Source organism: Capra hircus, chromosome 16, assembly GCF_001704415.2.
Source record: "Capra hircus breed San Clemente chromosome 16, ASM170441v1, whole genome shotgun sequence".
In the NCBI taxonomy this organism is placed as follows: Eukaryota; Metazoa; Chordata; class Mammalia; order Artiodactyla; family Bovidae; genus Capra; species Capra hircus.
In genome coordinates, this window is record NC_030823.1 from 79,028,566 (window position 1) to 79,055,712 (window position 27,147).

At 56.8% G+C, this 27,147-nt stretch overlaps 3 protein-coding genes across 6 annotated transcripts in view; 2 read left to right on the forward strand and 1 right to left on the reverse strand.

Annotated features, from left to right (window-relative positions):
• The window catches only part of NAV1 (neuron navigator 1), an 82,367-nt gene extending 74,477 nt beyond the window's left edge, over nucleotides 1-7,890 (forward strand). For all 3 annotated transcript variants that reach the window (XM_018060868.1, XM_018060869.1, XM_018060870.1), the window contains 2 exons: nucleotides 279-476; nucleotides 1,972-7,890. In XM_018060868.1, coding sequence (XP_017916357.1) covers nucleotides 279-476; nucleotides 1,972-2,067 — 294 coding nt within the window. In that variant the 3' untranslated portion in view covers nucleotides 2,068-7,890. The remainder of the gene's footprint in view (nucleotides 1-278; nucleotides 477-1,971) is intronic.
• On the reverse strand, nucleotides 2,816-9,335 carry LOC108637801. The gene is made up of 3 exons (XM_018060871.1): nucleotides 9,208-9,335; nucleotides 8,947-9,079; nucleotides 2,816-5,211 (listed from the first exon to the last, which is right to left on the reverse strand). The coding sequence occupies exon 3, from the start codon at nucleotides 5,143-5,145 to the stop codon at nucleotides 4,615-4,617; it is 531 nt and encodes a 176-aa protein (XP_017916360.1). The 5' UTR covers nucleotides 5,146-5,211; nucleotides 8,947-9,079; nucleotides 9,208-9,335; the 3' UTR covers nucleotides 2,816-4,614.
• Nucleotides 9,479-27,147, forward strand: part of IPO9 (importin 9) — a 39,673-nt gene continuing 22,004 nt past the window's right edge. For both annotated transcript variants that reach the window (XM_018060872.1, XM_018060873.1), the window contains exons 1-11: nucleotides 9,479-9,656; nucleotides 19,076-19,137; nucleotides 19,355-19,441; nucleotides 20,116-20,317; nucleotides 22,807-22,895; nucleotides 23,549-23,635; nucleotides 24,079-24,198; nucleotides 24,305-24,405; nucleotides 24,591-24,649; nucleotides 25,204-25,355; nucleotides 26,475-26,573. In XM_018060872.1, the coding sequence (XP_017916361.1) occupies nucleotides 9,494-9,656; nucleotides 19,076-19,137; nucleotides 19,355-19,441; nucleotides 20,116-20,317; nucleotides 22,807-22,895; nucleotides 23,549-23,635; nucleotides 24,079-24,198; nucleotides 24,305-24,405; nucleotides 24,591-24,649; nucleotides 25,204-25,355; nucleotides 26,475-26,573 (1,221 nt within the window). In that variant the 5' untranslated portion in view covers nucleotides 9,479-9,493. The remainder of the gene's footprint in view (nucleotides 9,657-19,075; nucleotides 19,138-19,354; nucleotides 19,442-20,115; nucleotides 20,318-22,806; nucleotides 22,896-23,548; nucleotides 23,636-24,078; nucleotides 24,199-24,304; nucleotides 24,406-24,590; nucleotides 24,650-25,203; nucleotides 25,356-26,474; nucleotides 26,574-27,147) is intronic.

A 27,147-nucleotide genomic window follows, 5' to 3' on the forward strand; every position in this document is an offset into this window, starting at 1 on the left:
CCAGGTGGGGCTCGTGGGAAAGAACCTGCCTGCCAGTGTGGGAGACCTAAGAGACAAGGGTTCGATCCCTGGGTCGGGAAGATCCCCTGGAGCAGGGCATGGCAACCCACTCCAGCATTCTTGCCTGGAGAATCCCATGGAGAGGAGCTGGCGGGCTGCAGTCCGTGGGGGTCAAGAGGAGCTGGACACGCCTGAGGGGCTGGGCACGCGGGCACCAGGAGCTGCTCGTCCACGGGCTCTTCACCTTCACCAGTGCCCACACCGCTCCTTCTCTCCAGGTTCATGGGCAGAAAGCTGCCTGGGAGGACCCAGTGGAGTGGGTCCGGGACACTCTTCCCTGGCCCTCAGCCCAACAAGACCAGTCAAAGCTGTACCACCTGCCACCCCCTACCGTGGGCCCTCACAGCATTGCCTCACCCCCCGAGGACAGGACAGTCAAGGACAGCACCCCCAGCTCCCTGGACTCAGACCCACTGGTGAGTAGAGGCCGCTGTAAGCTGGAAGTCAGGGTGTCACAGAACTGAAGCCTTGTCCACACCCTGCTGGGCCCAGAGGCTGGGGTGAACATGAGGCCAGCGGTGGTAGCTCTGGCTGTCAGAACCCCAGGCTGAGCTAAGCAGCATCGCCCACCAGCAACGTGTGTGTCCGGCAGAGGCGGGAGGGAACAGCGTGCAGAGTGGGGGCGCGGCTCCTGCTCCGGTCCTTGCTCCCTGGGGTCATCCTGGGGACAGCCATGGCGCAGCGACTCCAGGAGCTCTTAGAAAGTGGGCTGAGGGGCTTCCCTTCCGCCTCCCAAGGCAGGGGGCCGGGTTCAGTCCCTGTCAGGGAACTAGTTCCCACGTGCTGAAGCTAAGAGTTTGCGTGTGGCCGCTAAGACCCAGGTGCCGCCAAATAAATAAATAGTTTTTAAAAAAGGAAAAAACGGGCCGAGACGAGTGACAAGCTACAAAAATACCCACAGAGCTTGTAACGGAGAGAATTGATGCCCAGAATGCGTGGCCTGAACACTGAGACTCCCCACAGAGCGCAGGCTGAGGGCATGAGCAGGCCCTGACTAGAGGATGGGAAGGGAAGACGACCCTTCCCCTCTCTGAGCACTGAGGGGACGCCTATGACAAGGAGGCACTGGCTCAGTGTTGGCAGAGTCTAACACGTGGTAGGCTCGGCCCTTCCTTCTGCTCGAGGGGGTGTTGGTCGTCAAGCCGTCTTGCAGGACGGTTCAGCAGGTGGCACGGACACACGGCGAGCCCAGGACCTCGCACTTCTGCACCGCCAGCAGGAGACCCTTCTGCTTTAATCCTAACCCATTTTATTCAGATTCAGACCTTGTAGAAAACAGGTGTTCTCTGTATAAAAAGGCTTTTAAGTCAGGACAGTGTTAATCATGTAAACAGAAGGCTGGAACAACGATGCTTCCTTAGCTGAATGAGGGGGGTCAGAGGTGTGACCTGTTGAGGAAGCCAAGGGGACCAGGGCAGGAGGTGAAGACACTGGCGTCCAGGCCAGGCCTGGCGGGGGCAGGGTGGGGCAGGGCCAGGCCTGGCGGGGGCGGGGTGGGGCAGGGCCAGGGGGCGGTGGGGGGGGCGGTGGGCGGGGGTGGGGCGGTGGGGGGGTGGGGCGGGGGGCGGGGCGGGGGCGGGGGCGGGGGCGGGGGGCGGGGGGCGGGGGCGGGGCGGCGCGGGGCGGTGGGCTGGCCTGGAGAGAAGCAGGTCCTGAAGGCACTGAGTTCAGCGCTTAGCCCCTGGGCCACAGCCTCTTGGAGAAACGCTGTTAGGCGGCCTTGGGGCCCCCACACCCTCCAGGGAGTGGCCAGCAGGTCACAGCGTGGGTGCACTGCCCCCAGTCGCCCCTCACCCCCCAGGACCGGGTCCACCCAGGGCGGAAGCAGCCACCACAGCCTGTTCCCGAGCCAGCCCTGCACTCCCTGGGTGCCCCACCACTCTCCTTACCTGTCTCTCTGCCCCTCTTCAGATGGCCATGCTGCTGAAACTGCAGGAAGCTGCCAATTACATCGAGTCTCCAGACAGAGAGAGCATCCTGGACCCCAGCCTCCAGGCCACACTCTGAGGGCCCAGTGGCGAGTCACGGGACAGCAGGGGGGCAGGACAGTGCCATGCCATCCCCTCTTCCCTGCTCCCTCCCAGCGCGGGCTCTCCAGCCCCAGGACAGGAGGGGCCGTGGAGGAAGGGGCAGGTTCCTGGTGCTGCACCTTGGCAAACTCCCTGTGGGACTGGCAGGTGGACTTGCATCCCCAGACCCGTCTCCTAGTCTTCTCCGGTGACTTTGGGAGAAGATCCTGGCTCTTTTTCCTTGATTTCTTGTCTCAATTACAGACTCCGGGGCTTTCTGGGGAGGGGTTCAGAAGACATCAAACAAGCCTGCGGTAGTTCCTGATTCTCACGAACGGCTCAGAGACACAGCCTCGCCAGGGGAAGTCTTCTGGGAGGAGGCGGCTCCTGGACCCTCCCTTGGACCCTGCCCAGTTCCATCCACTGCCAACAGCTCTCCCTGCCCCCAAGATCAGGCTGCAGCCCAAGGGAAAAAAAAAAAAAAAAAAAAGCATGTGGTTTACAAAGTTCAAATCAATCTGTAAAAGGTATTTTAAAAAAGGAAAGCATGAAGCTGGAGGGAGGAAGTTCAGTGGCAAGGTGCGCTACCTGCCCCCCTCTGGACACATGGGGGACACCAGCGAGATGGCCACCCATCTGAGACGCGGCCAGACCACGAGGACGCCACTGCAGCCTTCAGAGAAGCGCCACCAGCTCTGCTCACAGCGTCTAAGTCAGCACACGAATCAATAAACCCGACTTTTTGGTTTTTTTTTTTTGTTTCCATTTTTCCCTCCCATTTGCCTATTTATTCCCCTCTTCTTTCTCAGCTTGTTTTCCTGTACCCTCACAAGTCCATGAAATGCTCAAGCTGCTTTTCCTGGGGCTGGTCTGGCTTTTCCAGGTCGCCCTGTGGAGAGCCCAGTGCTGGGCAGCGTGCACCCGCAAGATGCCTGCCACGCAGTCGCGCCTGGCACTCCGGGGCTCTCATGGGACCTGAAGAGCCAGCTCAGCAGTGGGAGAGGAGGGACCTCGAGTCCCACACGTCTTGCCTGGAGCATGGTGGCCAGTCTCTGGAGGATATCGTGGGCCCATCCTGACAGAAGACCTCAGCTAAGCTTCCCCGTGGACTGGAGGGAAACCAGAACCTGGAAAATCTCCCTCTGTGGCCTGCGGAGCCCTCACTGCACGGTTCTGATGGCAACTGCTCTGCCCGGCTGAATCCAGAATCCCTGGCTGGCCTTTGCTGTCGGCTCTGAACAAGCGAAGATTCACTTGGAGTGGACACCCGTGTGAGACGCTCCCAGTCGGAATAGGATGAGTCTGATTCGGTGGCAAAGATCTGCCTTCCAAAGGGGTCCACCTTTTGCAGAAGTTGCCCTGAAGGCTCGGCAGTCCCAATTCCTTCATTGGACAAGCATTTATTGGGCACTTACTGTGTACCAGTCACTGGGTATAAGGAAAGAAGGTGTGAGGACTTACATTCACTGCTACTAGGAAACATTCATCTCCGCTGGACACACATCTCCTTATCTCGTGGGCCTCAGGGTCGCCTGAGAAACGGTGTCCAAACCGCGGGAGCCGGCCGCCGAGAAGCCCGCGGTTAACTGCCAGTGCACTGGGTTGCCTGGCGAGGCTGTGGTTCTGGGCTCTGCAGACCAGGCATCTTTGATGCTCTTTGGAGCCCCGAGTAGCACACACACTTATCAGAACCTACAGGCACAGCAACCACTAACCTGGATCTCTCTGTCCCACCAAACCAAGGAGCGGCTACATCTGAACCTTCCTACTAGAAGAGGTTCACGTAGGTCCAAAAGGTGGTCAGATTGCTCCTTTCAGAAGCTTCTGCATTCACCTGGCAGCTCCCAGGGATGACCGATCTTATCTGCTGGAGGGGATGTCTGTTGATGCTGCTAGAGCTGTGAAGACCCCAACCCTGCCAGAAAATATGCAATTCTCCCGCGGGAAGAGGCTGTCTGTCCAAGGATGGTGCTGACATCACTGCCTTAAGGTCTCTGCCACGCAGAAGGAGGCGGCCCCGGAGCAGGGCGTCCCAGCCTGGAAGGACGAGGAGACACCTCGCCAGGTGGGCCTTCCCTGGGCGCTGGCCTCTCAGCCCCACCTTGGCCGTCGACCCGCGGCTGGGCTCCGGCTCCAGCGCCGTCTCCCCCAGGGCTGAGCCCCATCTCTGTTCTCGGTGCTGCCCGGCCGGTGCCTTCTGTCCTGGGTGTTACTGGCTACTTGAGAAAAAGGAAAGGGCTGACCCCCTTCCTCCATTCCAGCTGCCTCAGACCCCCCTGCAGCGATGCCTGCCTCCCCGGTCAGCGTGGAGGCCACCGTGCGGTCTGCCGGGACCTCAGCAGGTCGGCCCTGGCAGCCGCGGGTTCTTGCGCCTCGTCGCAGCCCTGGCCCGCCGAGCCGACGGCGGCGTTCTGCTTCGCTCTTCAGCTGCTCGCCTCCAGAAAGAGGGCTCCCGTCCGGCGAGGGGGCACCACCCACCGCTGTCCCTCTGGAGTCTGGGCTCTGTTTCCAGTTGTCCACCTGGGCCCCGGGCTGTGGGCGTCCGTCATCCCCCAGGAGCGGCGGCGACGTGGCGACTGCGGCCGAGCCTCCCGGTGCTAGGCCCCTCGGCGCTCACGCAGCCCCTCTGAAGCCGGCCCCCGCCCCCGCCCCCGCCCTGGAGCCAGCGGCCAGCACAGATCCGCAGCATCCTCGCCCTCCTGTCCCCCTGCTTCTTGGTTGAGACGCTGGGACCCCTCAGAAAGGGGCGGCCAGGTCCCAGGACTAAACTCGCACCCCAGCACCTTGAGAAAACCCAGCCCCTCCAGGACCGGACTGGGTGCCGCCCCCTCCCGCCCCAACTCCTCTCCTCACCGCCTCTGGCGAGCAGACCGCCTGCTCTGGCGCCCAGCCCCGCTTCCGGGCAGAGGTGCGACCACAGCCCCCACTTCTGGATGGAGACCACCGCGTTTTGTCCAGTGTGTCTGTCCTCCGCGCCTGCGTAGGCACCAGAAATAAAGCGCGAGGTGTCGAGGCCGGCAGAGGACGTGCTGTCTGTGTGTGTGTCTCTGGGAGCGGCTGGCTGCTGCCATCGCATCTTCCAAGGCAGCTCCGCGGTGCTTATCTCTGTGCGCGTCTCGTCTCGGCGTCTCTGTTGCGTGATCTGCGTGTCGGGAAGCCGGAGGCTGGCTGAGGTCTTGGGGGTCCCCTTGCAGAGTCCAAAGTGGTCTGCAGGCTAAGCTTTGGTTTTGAATGACCAACTCGTCTGCCCATCCTCCTTGAGGACCTAAGACAACATAGGCATTTTTAAAATTTTTTTCTTTCTTCTGCTTGTCCTGGTTTGGGCCTAATCTCATCTCTTCACTTCGAACTCCTTGCAACAAGACCCCAGGTATTCAGAGGGGCACCCCGTCAGTCTCAGAGGTCACTTTATTTCCAGGGGGAGGGGCGAGCCCCCTCCCAGCCACACCTCACAGGGGAGCCCTGCACAGAGGCAAAGGCTGCCTATGAGAGCGAGACCTGTGGGACCCTCTATTGCAGGGCGTCTGGGAAAGGAAGCTGGTCTTGCCCTCACTGCACACGTCATACGGGCCTCTTTCTAGGGCTGATAGCGTCCTCCTCATGCTTCCTTCCCTACTCCTGGGCCTTAGCTAAGCAGAAGCCAGTAGGAAGACTCTATAAACACCCCCACCCCCACCCCGCTGCCTGCGCACTGATGGGATGAAATGGACTTTTCCAGAGGGCTTGCTGCTGGAACACCGGAACTGTCCTATGATACCTGGGTAACTATTATACTACTGAGTTCTGGCCCATAGCCCCGCCAGAGGCCGTAGTAAGAAAATGGTTTTAGGGACACTGTTCTCAGAAGACCAAAGCCTGAGAATAACGCCCTTTATAACCGAAAGGAGCTTTGTGTATCCGTGAACCCGCAGTCAACCTTGTCGGGGCCACGGGGCCACTACCTCGGCTTGCCCACTGCCCGCGTGTACTTGTCAGCCCGGCCTGGAGGACACACTCCCACCACAGACCCTGCGGGAGACGGCGCAGCCTGAGAGCGAGGACACACGCCAAGAGAAGCCCGGGAGCCGCAGGGCTGCCAGTCCAGGGGGCACTAAGCCCGTGCTACTGAGTCCTCCCAGTGTGGCCTTTGGGTCTCTTAATGGCTGTGTCTGGAGAGCTTTCTGTGACAGGTGTGGTCATGGAAGGAAGTCAACATCGGTCCTTTGATTCACCTCTTTCACTTAGAGCAGCGGTTCTGTGTACAGACCATCAGTGTCGGCAGCATCTGAGGACTTGTGGAAATGAAGTTCTCAGACCCCACCCCAGACCTACTGAATCAGACCAGGGAGAGGGCCCGGCGAATTTTGGTTTAACGATCCCTCTTGGTAATCATGCCGTACACTAGTTTCAATTCACTGTGTCAGGGAAAGCAAGGACCAGAGTCCCCACACTGGGGCCTTAGGACCATGAATAAGGTTCTAGGTTAAAATTCAGACTTTAACATTAGTTTCAAGGTCTTCTCATGTGTCCGCATGATTCCGTTTGCTTTTGGGCAGAAGTTAGGGGAATGCTTGCATTTCCTTGTAGAACACAACCTCCAGGGAAAAACATCACAGCTCTGAGATTTCCAGGGGGCTTTCCGGGGGGACACGGAGGGAGGGCTCCTCCAAGTGTCTCCTGCTGGGTGATGCTTCTCAACTTGGCCTTTTTTTTGCTGATGATGGGATGAGAGCAGTTTAAAAGTCTGATCTGTATTTCCACGAAACTTGTCCTGGCAGCACCCCTCACCCTTGTCCCAGTTCTAAAGGGCACCTACCAGAACCTGCCTGTCCCGCCCCTAGCCCTGCCTGGCTGAAGGAGAGCCTTCTCAGAGGTGGAGCAGAGGGCCTTCGGGGCGTTCATCCTTCCCCCAATAAAAAAAAATTTTTTTCTTAACTGAAAAGAGCTTCGTATTTTCCCAAACTCAAAGATGGGGCCATGGGGGAGATGTGTGTACAACTGGCCTTGTTCAGAGTTTGTCCATTTGCCCCGTGAGAGCGCTTGTGGGTGGGGGACAAAGACCCATCTGGCACTGGGCCTCCTGGGGTCAGGGACCAAGTGCCTGGAGAAGGATGAGAGCCTGAGGAAGGCGTGAAGTGTGCACTGAAGTCACCCCATGGCCCGCCGGGTGCTTCATCTCCTGCAGATCTCCCCGCATCCCTGCCATGTCTCCAGACTGAAGACACAGATGAGAAGGCAAGGGCTCCCTGTCCCAGACGGTCTCCGGACCACTGCTGTGCAGGAGCCTCCTGCTTCCTAAGTGTTCTTGTTTTTTGTTTCTTTAACAGAACAATCTTTTTCTCAAATGAATTCCAGCCCTTGCTGGGTTCCTTTCCTTGTCCTTCTCACCTGCCCTGTTTTAGACAGCACTGTTTGTGTGATGGAGCCTTTGTTTCTCAAATGCATGGCGATCCTCGGGTAGAAGGTGGGCAGGAATCTTTACAACATTATTTTTAATTTATTGGGCACAAACCCCCAAACCAGGATATGTGTGTGTCTTTGTATTTTAGTTTTTATCATTGGCCTTCCCCTCTTTCAACCTACCCCCTTTCATATCTGATGTAGAGAAAGGGAGCCGTTGTATTTATACATAATTGCGGTAACAATCATGAGAGAGCTGGGTGATTTGTCTTAAATAATAAATCGGTTGACAGATACATCCCGGGGCTGGCGGATGAGGCCTTCTTCCCTCACTGCCAGAAGCCCCCTCACCTGGGTCCTCTGTCCATCAGGCATGTCTCCTCTCAGCAAGTCACCTGTTCAATGCCATTTGCGTTTCAATAAAGTTATCTCCTGTGTTGTCCGCTGGCTCTCTCTAGCTCCCTCTGTCTGGTTTTTGTCTCATTTATCTTCTGGTCCATGCCTTGATGGGGAAGGTCATTTGCCAAACGCAGAGTTGAGACCCATCTGCCCAGGTGTCTGCTCCGCAGTCCTTAAGCAGGAGTCTCTCAGCCCCCTTGGCTGGGGGTGGCACAGGGTCCTGCTTGCATACTGGACCAGCATCCTTCTCCAGAACCTGCAGTGCAGATGTTGAGGCTCTGGTATTTTCCATCCACAGCCACGACGTTTGAAAACATACCCCTCTCTGGACTTGCCTAAGTTTTCTTCTGGGGGTAAAAGTGACATGATGTCTGAGAAAAGAGGCTGTTCTAATAGAATTCTGCTTTTCCTGGCCATTGAAAGAACAGCCTCTTTCTTACTGGGGAACTGCAGCCTCCAGGTGGACATCTTTTCCCCTACAAAACTGGGCCGGTGACACAAGCCACCTCTGCCCTCTAACGGTGCTGGTTTCGTCGCTCAGTCGTGTCTGCCTCTTTGCGACCCATGGACTGCAGCCCACCAAGCTCCTCTGTCCATGGGATGCTCCAGGCAAGAATGATGGAGTGGGTTCTGCCCTCTAATAGGAGGTGGGAAATGGGTTTAGAGCTCTTCTCAATTCTTTCGGAAGAATACTCAGGTGAGGTGGCTTCTCCCTGTGGCCAGCGTAGCCTCCGCAGTCTTAGAACTGGGCTAGGAACTGATGGCTGGTTTCCTCCGCTGCTTGGGAATGAGTCATGGTTCCTAGAAACATTTTTACGGGGCTTAACCTGAACCGCTTACTAACCAATGCCTGTTCCCATTTGCTCTGACCCTCCCGGTCCAACAAGGGACCCAGCCCCCTGCACTGCTAACCCCTCTCAGCAGTCCTTCAGGTTTCAGGAGTGTCTACACCTTGAGACTTGCCCCCGGTTGGCCCAGGATGGCCATATTAACTACTCATCCCTCCACCTCTTTAAGGTCCAGCCATAATTTCCTTGGAAAAAAGTTATAGTTTCTCCACTAACAGGGCTTACTCTGAAATAGTCATATAAGCACTTACTCTGGAAGGAATGCCCTTTCCCACGGCAGTCTCTCCTGGCCCAGTCCTTGAGGCTGGACTCACCCACGTGAAAAACCAACGGACTCCTGCCAGTCGCCTCAGATTCTTTCCCCCGGCCTTTGGATTCCCGGGTCTGAGAGAGGAAAACTCGCTTGTGTGGGGGCAAAAGAGGCTGCTTGGAAGTAGGCGCTGATCCAGACCCTCTCCCCAAAGCCTTGTCCGCAGATCCGCATCCTGCCCTCTTCTGACGTGCCGTCGCACCTGAGGAATCCGTGCCTGCGGAAGTCACGGCTGCGTTCCAGCGGCCGCTGCGCACCGGCCGTTGGCCGCCGCTCTTCCGCCGCCCGCGCCGGGTTCCCGCGGAGGCGGTGCGGCTCTCGCCCCCGCGGCAGGCGGCGCTGTCTGCGGAGGCCCGCCCCGCGGCCCCGCCCCGCGCTCCCGTCGGCCCCCGCGCTCCCGTCGGCCCCCGCGCAGGCGCGGCTTTGCGGATTGGCCGCGCGCGGGAGCCGTCCGGCGGCGGCGGGGCGGGCGCGCGGCGCGGGGCAAGATGGCGGCGGCGGCGGCGGCTGGCGCGGCCTCGGGGCTGCCGGGGCCGGTGGCCCAGGGGCTGAAGGAGGCGCTGGTGGACACGCTCACCGGCATTCTGTCCCCGGTGCAGGAGGTGCGGGCGGCCGCGGAGGAGCAGATCAAGGTGCTGGAGGTGACGGAGGGTGAGTGAGGCGAGCCGCCGCGAGGGCGGCGGGTCTGGGCCGCGCCGGCCGCTGCCCGAGCCCCGGCCGGAGGCTGGGCCTGGGGACGCCTGGCCTGGAGCGCCGGGGCGGAGGGCTCCGGGCAGCCCGGGGCTCGGGCTCGGGGCCGGGGCTGGGCCGTGGGGGCGCGCTCCCGGGCGCGGGGCCCGCCGGGGGCCTGGCGGCGCCTCCGCACGCGTCCCCGGGAGTCGGTCGCTGAGCGGGCGCCTCCCCGCCCCGCCCCGCCGCCGCCGGTCTTCCGATCGGCCGGCGCTGTTCGGAGGGGCCGGCCGTCCTTTGTCTTTGCGTCTTTGTCCCCCTCCTGCTGGGCGCTCGGGAGTCATGGAGGACGAGACAGGCCTTTGGTTTGAGGGTGTCCGCCAGCTCCTGCCGAGCGGGCCTTTCTGCAGGCCCGGGGCAGCCACGCTGCGACGAGCATTGGGTCCTGACACCCGAGGAGGGGAATCCGCTCATGCTTTCTGTCGGGAACGCGGCTGGCCTGTCGGGGCTTCGTAGGCAAAACTCCAAACCTGCGGACTCCCAGAGCTCAGCAGGACGGCCCCAGCACCTCTCAGATTGGCCGTGGGAGTTGGCCCTCCCACGGACTGAGGGTTTTTTTTTTTTTAATAATTTAACACAAAGCTCCCATAAATTTAATCTTGTATTCTCCCAGAGCATGAGAAAGCTCTTGAAAAACCAAGTTATAAGATCTGGGGTTTTGCGGGTTGAGGACCATTTGAAGGCCCAGTTTTAACTGTCATCGTTTCGTGAATGTCAGGCCCTGTAAGAGGAGCAACCGCTGGGCAGGAGAAAGCTCTTTGAGAGCTGTGCACACTGACCTGCAGGAATCATCTCTGCCTACTGGGTGAAGTTCCTTTTCTCACACTGAGGCCTCTGCCTCCTTTGGATATGAAGGAGAAAGCAGCAGAGGAACTTGGCCACGCTCCGGTTACCACTTGAGTGATGCTGCAGACATGGTGCCCTCCCTGGGTGGTGCCAGGGTGCCCAGTGCCCCTCGCGAAGGCGAGCCTGGCTCCTGTTGGAGCTGCCCGGCGGCAGCTGGGCTCTGGGCCCCTCCGCCACAGCCAGCAAAGCGGCCCCGTCTAGGCAGAGCCCGTCACCATCTTGAGGTCCCCTTGCAGCTCGGCTCTCTTACTTCATCTGTTTGGATCTCAAAGTGAAACACGGACGGGCAGAATTTTCGCATTTGACCTCTGCCACTCATGGGAATAAACTGACACACACGGCACATAACTCACTGGGAATGTGCTTGGAGGTGTGGAGAGGCTTCGCGCTGCTGGCGGCCCAGCAGGAAGGCATAGACGCAGGTGTGGGGCGCAGCATGCCGGCTGTATCGAGTCTGCGGAATTGAAGGCAGTACTTTGGACCCTTTGGAGGTTATTTAGGTTTAAAAATATTCTAATTCCTGTTAAGTAAAAACTATAGAGAGCAGCCCCTTTCGGTAGCCTGTTTCTGAGGGAGGGTGGTGACCCCGCCCTCAGGAGCAGTGCCTTGCTTCTCTCTTTTCCTCTCCTGGTGTTTGGCACGTTGTGTTTTGCCATCGGGTGCAGAGTACCTTCTGTCTCATACTCTCATTCTCACACGTCTCCTTTCCACGGTTGCTTTCTTCTTTAATGAAAACAGAGCACGTGGCTTCCCAGCCAGGCTTTAGCCAGCTGTTTGGCCTGGTGAAGCGGGCAGGGCCTTGCTCCCAGTGTTAGAACACCCTGCAGGCTGTTCTTGCAAAGGAATGAATCTTTCCCACTCCTTTGGAGTTGCTTTCTGTTCTAGTTTTATACTAGTAGGAGAAACCTTGCCTTCTGGTCCTAGGAAATACACTTCCTTAAAACTTGGCCGTTAATGGGAAATCTGGGAGTTGCTGTCTCTTATTATTTGTGGTCTTTTGATCCTTTTTTTGGTTCCATGGATGACAACCAAACACGGTTGTTTCTAGACCCCTCGAATAGCCACACTGTCTTTCAGTTCAGTTCAGTCACTCAGTCATGTCCGACTCTTTGCAACCCCATGGACTGCAGCACTCCAGGCCTCCCTGTCCCTCACCAACTCTCGGAGTCCACCCAAACCCGTGTCCATTGAGTTGGTGACACCATTCAACTATCTCATCCTCTGTCGTCCCCTTCTCCTCCTGCCCCCAATCCCTCCCAGCATCAGGGTCTTTTCCAATGAGTCAGCTCTTCGCATGAGGTGGCCAAAGGATTGGAGTTTCAGCTTCAACATCCGTCCTCCAATGAACACCCAGGACTGATCTCCTTTAGGATGGACTGGTTGGATCTCCTTGCAGTCCAAGGGACTCTCAAGAGTCTTCTCCAACACCACAGTTCAAAAATATCAATTCTTCTGCACTCAGCTTTCTTTATAATCCAACTCTCACATCCATACATGACCACTGGAAAAAACACAGCCTTGACTAGACGGACCTTTGTTGACAAAGTAATATCTCTGCTTTTTAATATGCTGTTTAGGTTGGTCATAACTTTCCTTCCAAGGAGTAAGCGTCTTTTAATTTCAAGGCTACAATCACCATCTGCAGTGATTTTGGAGCCCAGAAAAATAAAGTCTAACACTGTTTCCATGGATTCCCCATCTGTTTGCCATGGAGTGGTGGGACACTGTCTTTATGAGCCACTCATTACTGCCTCGTGTGGGAGCTGGTCCCAGGCGACCCTCGAGATCGACTCGTCTGCTCCCTTTGACAAACAAGTCTGCTACCTTCCTTGGCTGCCACGTGATGACCCTGAGTCTTGGAGATTAAGTGGAAGAATCTCTCATTTAATTTGGGGGGAAGACACAGGTCAGTTGTAAAGTCCGTGGTAAGTAGACAGACGAGAGGTTGTCATGCTCTGAGCAGAGTCTCGTGTAGAAGAAATTTTAAGAAGCAATTATCGTGGAAAATTGAGGTGCTGGAACCCAAGGCACATCTGGGTCATTCAGCCAGCAAGCAGGCATTTTCCAGGAAATAACTCATTGTGCACCTGTTCCCATATTTTCCAGTATGGGAGTCTGTTCTCTTAAGCCAAAGAAGTGTGTGTGCGTGAGAGAGCCACCTGACGCGTGGAGTAGGTTAGCTTTGAAAGGATGAAGACGGGCTGTTCCCGTCAGCCTGGTGTGCTGGAGTGGTTTTCTTGATTCCCCGGTCGCTGGGCACCTGAGGGAACCCAGCAAGCCTTCCTGACTCATGCAGCCTGTAAACAGGGCTGATGGGCAGAGGGCACAGTGTCGCCTTCTTCAGATGGCGCCCCAGCCTGCACTGAGACGCTTGTCACTGCAGAGTCTGGAGGGTCCTGGGCTGCACAGTGAAGTCCCAGCAGATGGTTGGTGCCCTCTGTCTCCTTAGGAGGGCTGCGATTTTGAGTGTCGTCAGCAGTGCTTGTTGGAAGTCAGCTCTGCCTCTCTAAAGTTGGGATTAGTCCTTTTGGTCTGTTCAAGGGCTCTTCCAGTTCCATTTTATTCAACAGCTGGGATCATAGCGAGCGTCTTATGAACCTGGTCATTCAACAGCTGGGATCATAGCGAGCGTCTTATGAACCTGGTCATTTAAAAGGAGGAGAGTTTGTGAACTCTCGAGGCCTCTTTCGTCAGCCCGATGGTCTCTACTTAGCTTTTTGAACTCTGTGTGTGTGTGTGCGCGCGTGTGCAACTGACGCCACGATCGTGCGTTTCGAGAGTGTCAGCTCTTCGTTTCTGGTGTGTCTGTGTGTGGCCTGTTCTTGTATCTCAGAACACAGCTGTTTCCTCCTTTTCTTCTCCGTCCGCTCTCCTCCGAGAGCAGCATCGCCTGCGTGCTGGAATGTGCTGCGTCCGTTCGGAAGCTGTAGCTCTCCAGGCCAGCACAGTACAGGCTTCCTTTCTTTTGATGCTCATCTGTCTCGCTGTGTCGGGCCTCAGTTAGGGCGCTCAGGTGCTTCGTTTTGGCCTCTGGGACCTGCTGTTGCCGCGCGCCTGCCTAGTCGCTTCGTGGCGTGTGGGCTCTTAGTTCCCTGACCGGGGATTGAACGCGTGGCCCTGTGCCGCGGGGCGTATGATAGTGCACTCGCTTATGTGGCGTGGCGCCTGGGTGGTTTCTTCTTTTAGTTATTTCTCTTTGTTGGAAATGAAGACCTTTGGCCTTGACTCAGTTTTTTATGTCTTGCTCCCAGCAGATAGGTCGCAGAAAATACGTTTTTTCCTTCCCGCCCACCACTGCTGTGTCGAGCTGGGGAGGGGGACTCTCGTGCGCGCTCTTCCTGGCATCTCATGCTGCCCGGACGTCTGCGTGACTCCCGTCCGTCTCCGTGCCTGGGGGCTGATTGCCGCTTCGGGTTCTCACGGCGCTTTCTGGCTCTTTTGCAGTGTAGCGTAAGCACTGTCAGCCGCGGAGGGAGCTGCTCCAGGATCCAGAGGCACTCCTGGGCGCGTGGCGGGCGCCGAGCCCCGCGGAAGGCGGCTGCGCTCGGAAAAAGGCCAGTGGTGGAGTTTCTTTTTCCTTTCAGCTGGGCTTTTGTGAAAGTCCTGTGAGAAAGGGGGCTTTCCCAGAGACTCCCTCCCTCCCAGACCGGCTGGCCCCCAGTCCTTGGAGCAGGAGCTTTCCTGACCGTCCAGCCTCAAGCCTCCGGTCAGCCCTTGAGACCAGGAGCGTGTATTTCTCAGCTTATCCTGTCTCCTCCATGCTGTCCTTAGAGCTTCCCTTCTAAGCCAAGTTGTAGGAGGATCCTGTTTTTGCCTAGTGGGGTGAAGTGAAAGAAAGGGGAGCAAGGAAAACCAGAGAGGGCAGCAGAGACTGAAGGGCCAGAGGGCGATTTGGAGAGGGCGAGTGGTTTCTTCCAAAGCAGGTTCAAGGGCACCTTGTGGGGTCGGGTTAAAGGTTAATCCAGCCCCGCTTGGAGTTGGTGCGAACCCAGGCTCACAGGCCTGTCCTTACTGTCTTGGGAAAGGGAACCGAGAAGTGAACTTTCTTAAGGAAAATGGCTTTAGAGAGCTGACTTCATATAGCCTGCTTGAGAATGCCCCTCTTCGGCTTAACTTCACAGGTTGAATCTTACTTTAATCTGTATTTGTCCTTTTCAAGCAAGACGAAGTGAGAGCTATGCCTGTCTGTGTCTCTCGCATTTTCCCTGCCTTAATCATCCCAACGTAAGTTACTCAGGTGTTCTCATGCTTTCTGAGGAAATTACGTTAATTTCAGCAAAACTGAAAATCCCCCAACACACACTAAAATTAAAAGCTTTTTTCTTTATAGATATACTTAGTTATATTACACCAAAAACTACTGTATGATCTCTGTTAAGTGAATGTCTGTAAACAGGATTTTTTCCTGCTTTACAGAAGTCCTCAGTGGATAAGGCAGTGGTGTTGGTAAGATTTAAAGTCAGTCAGAGAGCTTCCGGGTTCTCCTGGCAGCTCATCCTGAGTTACTTCTCTAAAGCACAGAGTTCACCATCTGCCTAGCGCCACTGGCATGCCTTGTCACACTTAGGGTTTTTTAAGTCATTTAAAAATGACTGAAAATGAAATTAAATCGCATAGTCTGAAGCTCTTCTGTTGTGATAGATAGCCTATATTTCTGATGGGTGTGCAGTCTAGAGTAAACTAGGTTAAATGAAATTGCCGTCTTCCTTCTTATATCCCCTTTACCCTAACGCACATGAGCTCTTTGTCTTTGAATTTTGGGGTTTCCAAACCAAAGTTGATCACGACACTGTCTCTGAAACTCTGGGAGCCTGTGGTGAAGAAAGTCTGCTCTGCTCATCCGTTCTAAAGACCTGTCCTTAGGTGGTGGTCTTTGAAGACTTTATTTCCATTAGCTTTTGAGCAGAGAGTCATATTTCTGAACTTTCAAGCCTCTTCTTTCATCTGCGGAGGAAATAAACTTTGAGACAAAGTCCTCTGTGGAACCGGGTTGTAGGTGCAAATCCCCTGGCTGACGGAGGTTCTGGGCCCCACGTGGGTCTTAATCTTCCCTTCCTCTCACCGTCTTTTACTGCAGTCTCAGTGATGCGTGAAGCACGGTGATTGGTGGAAATTGGGGTGTGATCTTCAATAGGTTCCAAGACAAAATGAATTTAAAGATTATGTTTGAGTGAAGAGCTCCCGATTACTGCGACCCTCACCAGACTACCACTTCCTCATGGCCTTGGATGGAAAGCGTGTGTTCACACAAAGCTCTTCTTTAAAAAGAGTGGGCTTGGCAGTTCTTGGGTTGATGAGAAAGGACCCCTGTGTAGAGTTTGCCTGGTCTTCCTGCACTAATGACTCTTCTGATGGGTGCAGGGTGGGCTGGCGGGTAAGACCTGGTTCCTTCTCCCTTGTGTGAGCCTCGGTGTGAGCGCTCCACCACTGTCTGTGCTTGCATTGGGAGGTAATTAACTATTCACATTGGCTTAAGCTTTATAGTCTCCACTCAAGTTCCAAGTCCTTCTCAAAAATGCCCCATCTTATACCTCAGGGTCTTTTCTTTTTCACACCTTATAGCTGAAGATTTTGTTTCTCTTGATCTCGTCTGTCCCCGTAGTGGTGATCCAGACCTCGTACCTTTGGCAGGGACGTTAATACCCGCATCGCAGTGGTCCGAGCAAAATTGTTGAAAATGATGCCTTAAAAGAAAACAGTGTGTGTCCTAGGTAACTTATGAGTGTGTTTTAGACATTCTGAAGGACCTCATGTAGGCTCACCAGGATCGGCTGACAGGGTTCAGGGGAGAGAATCCCGAGCTTCTTAGCCAACTTGGAGCCGTCAAGTTAGCACCCGTTGTCACACCGAGGATCTAAGGTCAGAGGGCGTGTGGGGACCCTGACAGGCGCCCTTTGCCCTCTCCCCCTTCCGTGGGTGTCACACGTGCACTTCAGGGGTTTTTCTCCCACTCGGCTCGAGCTTTGGTCAGAATCCAAGCAGTCTGACTCATCTATGTTAGTCCATTGCGAAAGCTGACTCCCATATCTTTGGGTTGTAGGGACCTGTTGTTTATTCTATTAAAAATGCATTTTATAAAACTTAACAGAGGCTGAACTAGCCAGATTAACCCTGAGAATTAGAATGGACTCAGCATCTTTAGAGGTAGTTCTGCAAATTTGAACTGTTTGCTTGTGGTTTGATAACTTACTAACAGCTGTAGAAAGAAGGCGGTGACTTTCTTAGTCTTGCAAACTCTTCCTTTCCTGAGTGAGACTTAAGCGCCATGGGGCTGTATCGGTAATTGTAGCTTAAAATAAGAGTGTAATAAGCGTGAGTAAGAACCCAGTAAAGTAGTATAAATTAAAGATACAAAACAAGTTAAAACACAGACTCAGTAGCCTTCACACAGGCAAACAGTAAAAGGCTAGAGGGTATGGCAGTGGTTTTGGTGTCTTAAGGCCTTTACAACAGCGACAAAAAGATTAAGTGCTCAGGAGTGAAATGAACAGAAACTCTGCGGGAAGCTATTGGGCAGCGTTAGCCGTCCCGAAAGGGCTCCAGGCCGGCGTGGACAGATGGGATGGTGAGCTGTCTAGACGGTGAGACCGGCCGATTCTGAAGGTCACCAGAAAGGAAGCTTGGAAGGAATAGCTCCCAAAACACCAAAAGAGGCAAACGGAAGAGGAGTTAGTTCCCGCAGACGCTTCACCTGAAGCCTCTATAATCGACACAGGCGCACGGCGCTGGCACACAGACAAACAGAATGCGGGGTGAGACAGAGGCCTAGGGGCAGACGCAAGCGACTGGAAGGTTAGTAAGGACACGCCTTCAGTAAAGGTGCCGGGCCAGCTGCGGGGGCGCCGCTCGACATCAGACCAGTTCCCGCACCGCACAGACCGTCAGCGGCAAAGGGATTCGGAATCTAAATGTTTAAAAAGAAACCATAAAAATTGTAGAAGGGCGTATGGGCGAATTTTTCTTTATCTTTGGCATAAAGAAGGGCTTCCTAATTACAGCTCAAATCCAAAGGCAGCAAAAGGTTGATAAACTTGACCTTAAAATTTTAATTTGACAAAAGTTAGGACCAGCAAGACTAAAGTACAGCTATGCCTAACATGTTGAAACTGGAGAAAACCGAGAGAGAGACGATCTTAAAAGGAGTCAGAGGAAAAGAGTACCTTATTTGTGGAGGAACAAGAGTTAACAGTTACATTGGACGGCTCTTCAGAAGCCATACAAGCAGGAGAGAAGAGGAGTGAAGTACTCAACGTGATCATAGAAAATATATTACCCACTAAGCTCGCCTTGAAAGCTGAAGAGTTAAGCCTTTCCCAGACAAGGAGACTCTGGCGGTCCATTGGTTGACACTCCGCGCTCCCAATACAGGGGGCCTGTGTTCAGTCCCTGCTTGGGGAACTAAGACCCCACGTACCCCCTGTTTCTGAGCCATTCTGAGTTAATTGCTGTGTCTGGTGTGAGCCGAGGGCCAGGCAGTCCTCCCGCACGTGGGTACCCAGTGGTCCTGGCGCCCGCTGCTGCGCAGGCTGCTCTTTGCGCGTCGAGCAGCTGCCCTGCTGGTCTGGGGGGCTGTCTCCGCCGGTGCCGCACTGTGGATTGCTGCGGATCTGCAGTGCGGTTTGAAATTGGGGAGTGAGTCCTCCAGTGCAGGCCTTCTTTTTCAAGATTGTTTTGGCTATTTGGGACCCCTTGAGATTCCATATGAAATTTAGGGCGGGTTTTTCCATCTCTGCAGGACAGTCATTGGAATTTTGACAGGGATCGCATCGAAGGGTCTGAATTTTAATTTGGGAGTGAGCGTGGCAGCCTCCCCCATATGCGTGTGTGCGCGTGTGTGTGCTGGGTCTCCGTGGCCACGTGGCCTTCCTGGTTGTGGTGCTCAAGCTTCTCGTTGCAGTGGCGTCTCGTTGGGGAGCACGGGCCTCACTGCCCCGTGGCACGTGGGGTCCTTAGACCAGGGATCCGGACCATGTCCCCTGTGTGGAGAGGCGGGTTCTTACCCACAGCACCACCAAGGAAGCCCCCAGTATGCGTTTTGAAATTACTGCGTATGTTGCTGTTAGAAACTGTTGGCTTGTAACGGTTGTGTTTTTAGGACTAAGCCTGTTAAGACCATATTTCCTTAGACTTAATCATCTCTTCCCTGATGGCGTAGATCTGGGCAGCTCCCGGAGTCTCAGCTTTTACGTTTTCCTTGGCGTTGGGTAGCACCAGTTTTCGATTAGACACGATTAGACACTTTATCGCCACCTTGAAGGACACGACGGCGTGCAGTGACCGGGGGAGTGAGAGGTGCTGGGACTGTCCCACGCGACCAGCCCCACGCTGCAGGCTCCCTGCTCCTCTTTCTTGGAGGAGTTAGTCACCAGCACCTTTGGAGGCACCCAACCAGGCTCTTCTCTGAGGTCTTCTTGTTGGCATCAGGGTTAGAGCTCAGTAAACCGCCGTGGCTTTCCTGGGTGCCCTTAGGCTCACAGTGGGATTTTCTCTTCCAGAATTCGGTGTCCACCTGGCAGAGTTGACCGTCGATCCCCAGGGGGCACTGGCGATCCGTCAGGTAAGTCAAGACTGACTGGCCCCATTTATAAGTAAGTTCTCTCTACTTGGTGGTGAAACTTTCTTATGGGAAAGCGAAAGGGTAAGGCCAGCTTATAAATAACTTAGAGTTTGCTCCAGACTTGGACAGTTCAGATGGATGCGTCAGGCCCTGTGTGTAGGTGCATGTGTGAAGAAAGGCTTTCTTTGCTCTCCCACCTGGCTCGTTTCCTTCACAGCTGGCGTCAGTCATCCTGAAACAGTACGTGGAGACCCACTGGTGTGCCCAGTCGGAGAAGTTCAGGCCCCCTGAGACCACAGAAAGGGTGAGGAGAGACACTCGGCCTGTCTCGCTGTGGAGGTCGGGGGTCCTCGTAGCAGCCTGGGCAGAAGGGGATGGAGTGGTTGGCGGCTGCCATTCTGGGCAATGTGCTGCAGAAAAGAGAGCTCGAGAGCCAGGCAGACCTGGTTCACTTGCCAGCCTGCCTCTTACTAGCTACAAAATGTTGTGAAAGTGTTTTAACTTCTGAGGTTCAGTTTCCTAAATATCTAAAATCCCAGCTTCAGAGAATTGTTTGCGGGTTGCCTGAGGCAGCGCTCCTCCCCGGTCGGGTGCTGTGCACCCGTCCTGGGGCCCCATGGCGTTCCGAGGTCTGAGGCCCTTTGGAACTTGCCGCGGTGGGAGTGCTCCACGCCTGCGCCATCTGGGACAGCTGCTCTCCGCGCGTGGTGCCGAGTGCCTCAGATGGGGCTCAGGCGGCCGACAAGCTCGGCTTCGAATCTCGCCTAGTTTTCACTGCTTTAAACGGCCCGTGGCCTGGTGGTTCCTGTCGTGGACAGCGTGAGTGTGGGGCCGTGGGTGGCTTGGGGTGCAGTGTTGCGGACCTCTGCACAGGTGTACGGCACCCTGCCCACATTGCTCTTCCAGCACGTGAGCTGGGCAGTGACCGCCCACGCTCTCACACCCCGTTTCACGCAGGCGGGCTTCTCTCCTCTCCAGGCCAAGGTCGTCATCCGGGAACTGTTGCCCAGCGGCCTGAGGGAGTCCATAAGCAAGGTGCGCTCCAGCGTGGCCTACGCGGTGTCGGCCATCGCACACTGGGACTGGCCCGAGGCCTGGCCGCAGCTCTTCAACCTGCTCATGGGGATGCTGGTGAGCGGAGACGTGAACGCCGTCCACGGGGCCATGCGGGTGCTGACAGGTACGGGCGCCACACCCTGGCCCCATGCAGCCCCCATTCCGCCCGGCTCTCACCTCCACGCTGCCCGCCCGCGTCAGGGACCCTCCCTCTCAGGGCGTGGCAGTCCGGCATGCAGACTGCAGTCCACAGTCTGGCCTCCCTGACCCGACCTGCTCGCCTCTTGAACCCGAGTTTTCCTGGTGTGTAAAGTTGGGGTGGTGGTGCTGCCCACCTGGCGGGGGCGTCTCGTGGCCTCGGGGAGCCCGTCTTGGTGAGCTGTCCTGTGCCAGCGCGACAGGCCTGCGAGAGATTGTAGCTGCTGTGGTCGTCGTCATCGTCGCGCAGTGCTTTCTACGTAGTTTGATGCGAAGATAAGAGCAATCCAGTCGTTTTTCTGGGAATGTGGAAAGAAGATAAAAAGAGCCACACGGCGTGGTCAGGACCTTCACTTGGCCAGCTTAGGAAATGTGTAATCTTTGGTGTGAGCAGTTGAGAAAAATACTTGAGCTTTTAGTCCCAAGAGGTTCGGTGCGGAGCTCTTCTGAGCACGGGTAGCCTGTCAGTCCCTCAGAGGCCTGCTGTTACGCGCCCCCAACCTGCCCACGGCCAGAGGCCCCGCCTCTGCAGATCCTGCCCTGCTTCCTCCCGCCGCCTCTGCTCTGCTTTCAGGGAATCCTTGTGTGGACCGTAGCCGCTGGATGTCCCCTCTCTTTATGCAGGTTTTCATATCTTTTCTCCTTCTCCGTGATTTGCCATCTCACCTGACATGTATTCTTACCTAGTTAGGAACGGCGTTTCTACGGGTTTTGCTTTATTAAACTTGGCGTCGGGGCCCAATCTAGCAAGTTCATCTGGCACTGAGTTTGCGCAAGCTCCGGAGGCGGTGAAGGACGGGGAAGCCTGCAGCGGTGCAGCCCATGGGGTTGGAGAGAGCCGGACACGCGCCGCGGCCGGGCTGCCGCAGCAGCCGCCGGTCCTGTGTCCGAGAGCAGTCCCCCATCTCGCTTTGTGTCATGCCCCCCTCCCATCCCCCCGCCCTGTCACGCCGCCCAGCTGGGTGCACCTGTGTCGATCGCCTGGGACGCATGCTCGTGGCACGCGCCGCCACCCGCGGGGGAGGTCGCACGCTCTCTGCTCAGACTCTCGCTCCCTGCCCGCGGCTCTGCTTTTCTGTGCGGCTTACTTCTCAGGAGGCCCCTCACACCCTTCTGTGGGGTGAGCCTTCTAGGGTTCGTTACTCAGCAGCCTCATGATGCCAAAATGTCGATGAACAGGTCTATTTTCCGCTAAGGAGAGGAAGCCTGCTCCTCCCCTGTCTCCAACACAAAGTTCAGCTGCTCCTCGTGAAACCTGGAGGAGAAGGTGGTTGCCCGTTTCCCCAGAGCTGTCTCGCTGCAGAGCCCTTGCTGTGTGTGACTAGTGGAGTCTATTCAGTGAGATGACTGCACTCGGCCGCAGGGAAGGAGCTGGCAGGGCGTGCTCCTGTGCTGGAGGCCGCGGACGTGGGTGGAGAGCAGCCACCTCACACCAGGGAGCTGCTCCGTGAGGCTGGACTGTGCTCTGGGGGCCGCTAAGGCGCGCGTGCAGGGCGCAGGGTGGTGTGGGTGGGCAGGAGGCCAGGAGCAGAAGGGGCTCGTCAGGGCTGTTCAAGGCCCTGCTCCTGTCTGGCCTGTTTAGCGAGGCTTCCCATTAAACTCACCGTTCGTCCACGAGAACCAAGGCCAACGGCGGGGAGGCAGCGCAGGCCAGCTGTCACGGCCAAGGCTGCTGACACACAGGCCTTGGCCCTGTCTTCCATGTCATAGTGCTGTGGAGACGCAGCTGCTGGCGTCCTGCGCTTTCTCTGACTTGATGAGTGTCCTTAGAAAACTTGTTTGGACTTAATTATGTGAAGGGTTGTAAATTGAAAAATGAGTGTCAGAGTACAAAATGCAGTTGGTTAAGCAGCAGACGAGTGAGCGGACGCGGGCTTGGGTCCTGTGTTTCACAGTCAGTGATGCATTTCAGATCTCAGCTTGCTGCCTCGGTGCCTCGTGAGGCTTTGGATGTGAAGGGAAAGTCTGGTTCGATGGCCAGACTGGCGGGGTAGTGGCCCCTTGCTCTTCCTTTGAGCAGCAGCCTGACCTTGGTCAGCGGACGCCGTCCCCATGGGCAGGCCGGAGCGGGAGCCTGGTGTCCCCCAGGCTTTCTCACCTGCGTCACGGCGGCTTCGGGGGCCAGGTGCTGAAGGCAGAACCCGGCGAGGCGCGCCTGGGTGCCGGCAGAGGGCGCAGGCCAGGCCGAGCCCAGGGTCCCCTCCGTGGCCCGGCGCTCTCCACAGTTGCGCGTGCGCTCCTTCCCCTGCGGTGTTCCCTTTCCGTCTCACAGATGCTCCACACTACTTTCCTGCCCCAGGGTAGGGCTCCCGGCCAGCGTCTCTCCCTGCACGCCCCCTGAAGCAGCCCAGCAGTAGTCACCTGAATGCCTTTATAAAGCAGCGTGATTTTTACTTCCTGCTTTCTTCTCTGCAGAATTCACGCGGGAAGTCACCGACACGCAGATGCCCCTGGTTGCGCCTGTGATCCTCCCAGAGATGTACAGGATCTTCACCATGGCCGAGGTAGGGGCTCCGCGTGGCCGAGAGCGGCCCTGCCTCTCGGGAGCCTGTCGAGTCTGCTGCTGATCCCAGACCTGAAGACGAGGGCTGACCGAGGGCTGCGTCCGATGAGCTTCGGCCCCTTCCCTTGCGACTGGGAGGCCAGGCCTCTGGGGAGAGCAGAGGGGCTGCCGGAGCTCCAGGCTGCCACCGTGGGGCTGCCCAGGCCTCTCTGGGCTGCCCCCCCTCCCCCCGCCTGCCCCCTTCGCCGCGTGCCGGCCACAGCCTCCCGTGCTCCTCAGCACGGGCCTTGCTGTGTGTGCTGGGCTGGTAACTGCCCGCTGGGGGATGTTCCAGCCTCGCTGCTCCTCCCCGTCCCGAGCCAGGGGCTGCGTTCTGAAAGCACTGCACAGACTGTGCCGGGGTTCCGAGGTGAACCCAGCTTCGTGAGTCCAGTCAGATTAGCCCACAGAGGCCTGAATACAAGGCTGCCGCTAGTAAGGTCCCACGCTGTGCTGCCTTTTATTCTGTGGATTAAGTAAATCTGTCCCCTGGACAGGAGTGGTGGGCATTGCTTGTCTCTCGGGGATCCAGTCCCGTGTCAGGGTTGAGTGGTCACAGTTGAGTCACACGTGCACGCACATCAGCCTCACGGCCCCCCTGTGACTCGCTCCCAGGTGTATGGGGTCCGAACCCGCTCCCGAGCCGTGGAGATCTTCACCACCTGTGCCCACATGGTCTGCAACATGGAGGAGCTGGAGAAGGTGAGCACGCCTCCGCTGCGGCCGCTGGCCTGCCCTGCGCGCTGGCGGGATGTGCTGGGCGCACGGCAGCCATGCCTGACGCGGCGAGCGCCCGTGTGCAGCTGGGCCTCTTTTCGTTTGAGCCTGTCTTTCCCTGGTACCTTGTCCCGCGTCGTTTTTGCACAGCCGGCACCCGGGGCTCTGTCGCTCCTTCATCGCCTCCTGTGTGGGACCTGCCCAGCTAAGAAGCACCGGTCCCCGGGGTCAGGAGTGGTTTGAAGAAGCTCCTGGTGAGGAGCCGCCAGTGTTGAATAAGGACACGGCAGACCCTGGGGACACCTCCGGTGACCTTTTGGCCACACCCTTCTGACTAGGGCCTGAGCCTGGAGGGTCTGGAGGCGCCGCCTGCCTGGGCGCCACAGATCCAGGCTGAGTCCAGGGCTGATCTTAGTCTCTGCCTTCAGGGCGCAGCCAGGGTCCTGATCCTTCCTGTGGTGCAGCAGTTCACAGAGGCCTTCGTCCAGGCCCTGCAGGTCCCAGACGGCCCCGCGTCCGACAGCGGGTTCAAGATGGAGGTCCTGAAGGTGCGTGCTTTCTGCCGGGGGTGCTGGGAGTCTGCAGGGTGGTCTGACCTCAGGAACTTCCCTCCCATATCACCTGCTCCTCTTGGTTTTCCCTGTAACTTCTCAGGCAGTGACGGCCCTGGTGAAGAACTTCCCGAAGCATATGGCGTCCTCCATGCAGCAAATCCTGCCCATTGTTTGGAACACCCTGACGGAAAGCGCAGCCTTATATCCTTTCTGGGAGAGGGCAGGGGCCGGCCGCCCCCGTGGCTGGGCGTCTGGAGCCTCGGGCCTCACGTTCCCGCGGTTCCGCTTGCTTAGAGTGTCTGCTCGTGGTGTTGGAGTGTGTCATGTCCCCTTGTAGCGTGTGTGCAAAGCGGCTGCAGATTCTGTTTCTTTACTCTTCATCATACTTATGTGAGGACAGAAGTCAATTACACAGAGGAAGTGGAGGACCCTGTGGACTCCGACGGTGAGTAGCGCATTTGGTCGCAGACCTCGTGGTGGAGAAGGGAGCCAGGGAGAGCCAAGACGAAGGCAGGAAATTAGAGGCTTTGCTCTCTTGAGAATGTTCTCACTGAGTTTCCTGTCAGTGGATTAGATGTGGGGAAACAGAAACGGAAAATCTGTAATCTGTTCCTCGTCAGCATTTGCATAAGTCTTATGAAGTCATGGAATTTCTCAGTGGAAAATGTGTTCAGTGCTTCGGATTCTTCTTTCTTTCTTTTGGTTGCACTGCGTGACTTGCAGGATCTTAATTCCCCAACCAGGGATTGAACCCAGGCCCTCAGCAGTGAAAGCCCAAAGTCCTAACCACTGGGCCACCAGGGAGCTCCCTGGTTCTTCTGCTGGAAACCCCCAAGAGTGCTTAGTATCCGTCCTCGGGCCCTCTTGCGTTCCCTGGAGCAGCAGCATTAGCAAGTGCTGTAGCCGACCCTAACGCGCAGCGGGTGTAGTTCCTTCCCGGCATCTGAGCTTCCTTCTGTCTGCTTGTCACTAAGAGCTTCTCTCGCGTACTGCCTGTAGGTGAAGTCCTGGGCTTTGAAAACCTCGTCTTTAGCATTTTTGAGTTTGTCCACGCTCTCCTGGAAAACAGCAAATTCAAAAGCACCGTCAAGAAGGCCTTGCCCGAGCTGATCTACTACGTTATTCTGTACATGCAGATCACTGAGGAGCAGGTACCTGCGCGGCGGAGCCGCCGAGCCCGAGCGCGGGGAGCGGCGCGCCCGTGAGCCCGAGTGTGGGGTGGTGGAGTCACTGAGCAGCGCACCCGTGAGCCCGAGTGTGGGGTGGTGGAGTCACTGAGCGGCGCGCCCGTGAGCCCGAGTGTGGGGAGCGGCGCGCCCGTGAGCCCGAGTGTGGGGTGGTGGAGTCACTGAGCGGCACGCCTGTGCAGCCTGAGTGTGGGGTCTCGGAGTCGCTGAGCGGCGCGCCCGTGAGCCCGAGTGTGGGGTGGTGGAGTCGCTGAGCGGCGCGCCCATGAGCCCGAGTGTGGGGTGGTGGAGCCGCTGAGCGGTGCGCCCGTGAGCCTGAGTGTGGGGTCTCGGAGTCACTGAGCGGCACACCCGTGAGCCCGAGTGTGGGGTGGTGGAGCCGCTGAGCGGCGCGCCCATGAGCCCGAGTGTGGGGTGGTGGAGCCGCTGAGCGGCGCGCCCGTGAGCCCGAGTATGGGGAGCGGCGTGCCTGTGCAGCCCGCGTGTGGGGTCTCGCTCAGGCGTCTGCTTCTTTCTGAAAACTGACACCTGAAGAGCACCGTGGCCGGAAGTTCTAGGAAAGCTGTGACTTCCATTCACAGCATTTTGCCAAGTGCCTGGGTGCTGGGCTCATCAGCTTCTGTGGTAGGTAGGTGGACTTGTAGAGTACCCCCACTTTGGTGTCTGTAGGGGACCCCCAGCCAAGGACGCCATAGCAGGAAGAGCCTGGCCTTTCTCTGTAGACAGTGAGACACAGCATTCGGATCCTTAGCCTGGTCAGAGAGTCATTAGACCAGAAGAGGGCCTTAGAAATACGGTAATGCCTGTACTGCGTCCTAGGAACTGACGTGACTTTCACATTAGACTCCCGTCAGACCTACTAGACTCAGCAGATGGGCCTGTTGGGGTCACAGCCGACTGGCAGCCGGAGGAGCCGGCAGTCAGCCACCTTCTGCAGCGGCCTCAGCGGCATGGCTTGATAAAGGGTTTGCTTCTCTGCGTCAGAAAGAGTAGCATTCTCTTCAAGATAAAAACAGAAGGTCAGAATCTTCCTGTGTGTGTGGGGGCCAGCCTCACAGAGAGCTGACTGCATCGTCCTTTCAGATCAAAGTGTGGACCGCCAACCCCCAGCAGTTTGTGGAAGACGAGGACGACGATACCTTCTCCTACACCGTCCGGATCGCGGCCCAGGACCTGCTGCTGGTGAGGGCTGCCCCGACGCCCCGCTCACTGGGGTCCTGACGGCAGCCGCTTCTCCTCTTGATTCTGGGCCTCCCTCGAGCCTTAGCTCAGCACTGGTCTTGGGCAGCTTTACCTTAGACTGGGGCAGGTAGCAGAGTAGCTCAGATGGTAAAGAATCTGCCTGCAACCCCTCAGGAGGCCTGGGTTCAATCCCTTGGTCAGGAAGATCCCCTGAGAAGGGAATGGCAACCCGCTCCAGTCTTCTTGCCTGGAGAATTCCAGGGACAGAGGAGCTTGGTGGGCCGCAGTCCATGGGGTCACAAAGACTCGGAGGTGACTGAGCGACTAACAAGAGCATCTCAAGTGAAGTCTGATACGCAGGAATTTTAAAGTGCTTGGTCTGGTTCTGATTTACATGCCAATACTGATGTAAGAATTGTACGGGGCGTGGTGTTCTAATGGGAGAGGGTATTTGAATCAGGAGCTCTTAGGTTCAGCTCAGTCTTCAGCAAGGGTCTGTGTGGAGCGCGGACTAGAGGCAAGCGCTGCGATTGCTGCTAGGTGAGCATCCCGGCGGCTGCCTGTCGCCTCTGGC

Excerpts from the sequence above, each read along its gene's own strand:
- LOC108637801 (XM_018060871.1), bottom strand. The coding sequence starts at position 5,145 with ATGCGATGGCAGCAGCCAGCCGCTCCCAGAGACACACACACAGACAGC.